At 37.0% G+C, this 2,024-nt stretch overlaps 1 protein-coding gene across 1 annotated transcript; it reads left to right on the top strand.

The window, feature by feature from the left end:
* Window positions 1–795: 795 nt before the first annotated feature.
* On the top strand, window positions 796–1,802 carry LOC113361931. The gene is made up of 4 exons (XM_026605007.1): window positions 796–947; window positions 1,033–1,106; window positions 1,224–1,449; window positions 1,542–1,802. Exons 1-4 carry the CDS (start codon window positions 881–883, stop codon window positions 1,661–1,663), a joined length of 489 nt encoding a protein of 162 aa, XP_026460792.1. The 5' UTR covers window positions 796–880; the 3' UTR covers window positions 1,664–1,802.
* Window positions 1,803–2,024: the final 222 nt, after the last annotated feature.

A 2,024-nucleotide genomic window follows, 5' to 3' on the forward strand; every position in this document is an offset into this window, starting at 1 on the left:
GCCTACACTTCTGTCTCTGAAGTATTTCTGATCCAATTGTACGTGTCTGATATGATTTGAAAATTTTCGTTCATGTACTAGTGTCTCTCAAAGTACTACGCCCTATAGGCTATAGTTAGTTCCCTTGGCTTTTTCCAGCTAAATCAAACAATTAGCTGTGATTGTCACTCAACTAATTCTAACAATTTGTTTTTATTAGTGTTACTCAGATCATATCATCACTATCTTATAATTATAATTAGTTGGAGGTACTTCCCAACCCCCTCAATTGAAACAAACACCAAGACCAAACCCCACATCATCCTTGCCTTACCTTTTGATTGATGGGATCAACTAAATTCTATCGAAATGTGGTTGAGTTCTTTCTGTAAAGCATATGAAATCAAGCCATGATAGGCCCTATGATTAAAGTTGTCAAACCCGCAATCAATACAAGGGTTTTTGGAAATTTTCTCTTAAGTCGATCAAAGAGTATTTTGTAAAGTGGGTGCTCAAAGGATAAGTGTGAGTGTATATATCTTTCGAAGTGGATCAACTAAAGTCAAGATGTTTGGGTGGGTAGATGTAGACCAAGTATTTGAGAATGGTGACCAAATAAACACACATGTAATGTCCAGCTATGTTTGCTTCCAAATTTGTATTGGGTTGTCAGTCAATCTAAGAGGAAGAGATTAGGTTGGCATTCTTGTTTTAGCAACTAGTCAACTACCACTGTTTATGGTGCAGCTACTGCAAGGACTATTTTGTATAAGGTCCATAAAGTATTAAGTTGTTTATGTCATAAATTTGGGTTAATGGAATCCATATAAGACAGTTAATTAATTTGAGAGTTACAAGACACTCTTCAAATCCTAGCTACACGCCTATACCCCCTTTTCACATGGCTTTCTTTAAACCTTTCTGTGTACTAATTGTGATTTCTTTGTGTTTTGTCACCTGCAAATCAGGTTTGACATTAATGCATCATCTTACTACCGAGTCCAATCCATTTCTTATGTATATGTTTGTGCTTAATCGAGTTTACTTTGGCAGATTATTATGATCAAGATGCGGGAGATCAGTCTCGGGTGATAGACAGAGCATTGGTTTGTTTCAATGATAACTTTGTAAGTGAGCTCGCTCGCTGTCCTAAATGTTCATTCCCAGTGCGCGCCATATATAGCTGTATCATGCATTTTTTTTTTTTAAGTGTCACGCTAATGGTTTTAAACATACATTGACAGATTTTCAGCAGTTGTGCGGCGAATAACAGATTGACCCAGACGGGACTTATCAACGTTCCACCTGAACAAACCGATGGCTACTGTAACGGACCATGCCTAGCAGAGACGAAATTGGTTCTTAATTGCATTGATAATATGTTGTCAAATTTCTTGTTTTACAACAAAGCCACGGTAAGAGATATAAGATCTAGTCTTAGAACTGGATGTGGATTTTCCAATGAAAGAGGTAAGAGTAATTAACTGAATCACCTGACCTTTTTTTTTTAAGAGGTAAGAAAATAAATTCGATCTTATATATGGGGGGCATATTTTATGCAGGGAATTTCAATGTAGCACGGGGACTTGGATATTGGAACCATGCAAGCAGCCGAATTTCATTGCTCAATCATCCCATGTATCTGTTAATGTACGTAGTAATATTAGGGGTTGTTTACTTATGATGAAAAATGCTTGTTGAATCGGCTTGAAGAAAATTGATCACGGAGATCAGCATATGTGTCTGTGAGAATTTTTGTCTCCGACTGACCACCCTGCATCATGGAATCTGTCCCGGTTTTCCTGGCGCCACGTTTATATAGCTTTTTTTTTTTTTTTTTTTGTTGTTGTTGACTTGTTGCGATGCAGACTAATATAAAAATGTTTCTTATGTAGTATGAAATAACTTCGTGTATTCTGATCTGGTCTGGTTTTTTCATTCAGTTCCGCGTGAAAAAAGTCGTTGAGAGGCAAAGTTATGACTTACATGGACTTGACTTCGTAACCATGTTTTCTATGCATATGTAGCTTAATGGGCTTTGGGTG

Source organism: Papaver somniferum, chromosome 3, assembly GCF_003573695.1.
Source record: "Papaver somniferum cultivar HN1 chromosome 3, ASM357369v1, whole genome shotgun sequence".
Taxonomy (NCBI): domain Eukaryota; kingdom Viridiplantae; phylum Streptophyta; class Magnoliopsida; order Ranunculales; family Papaveraceae; genus Papaver; species Papaver somniferum.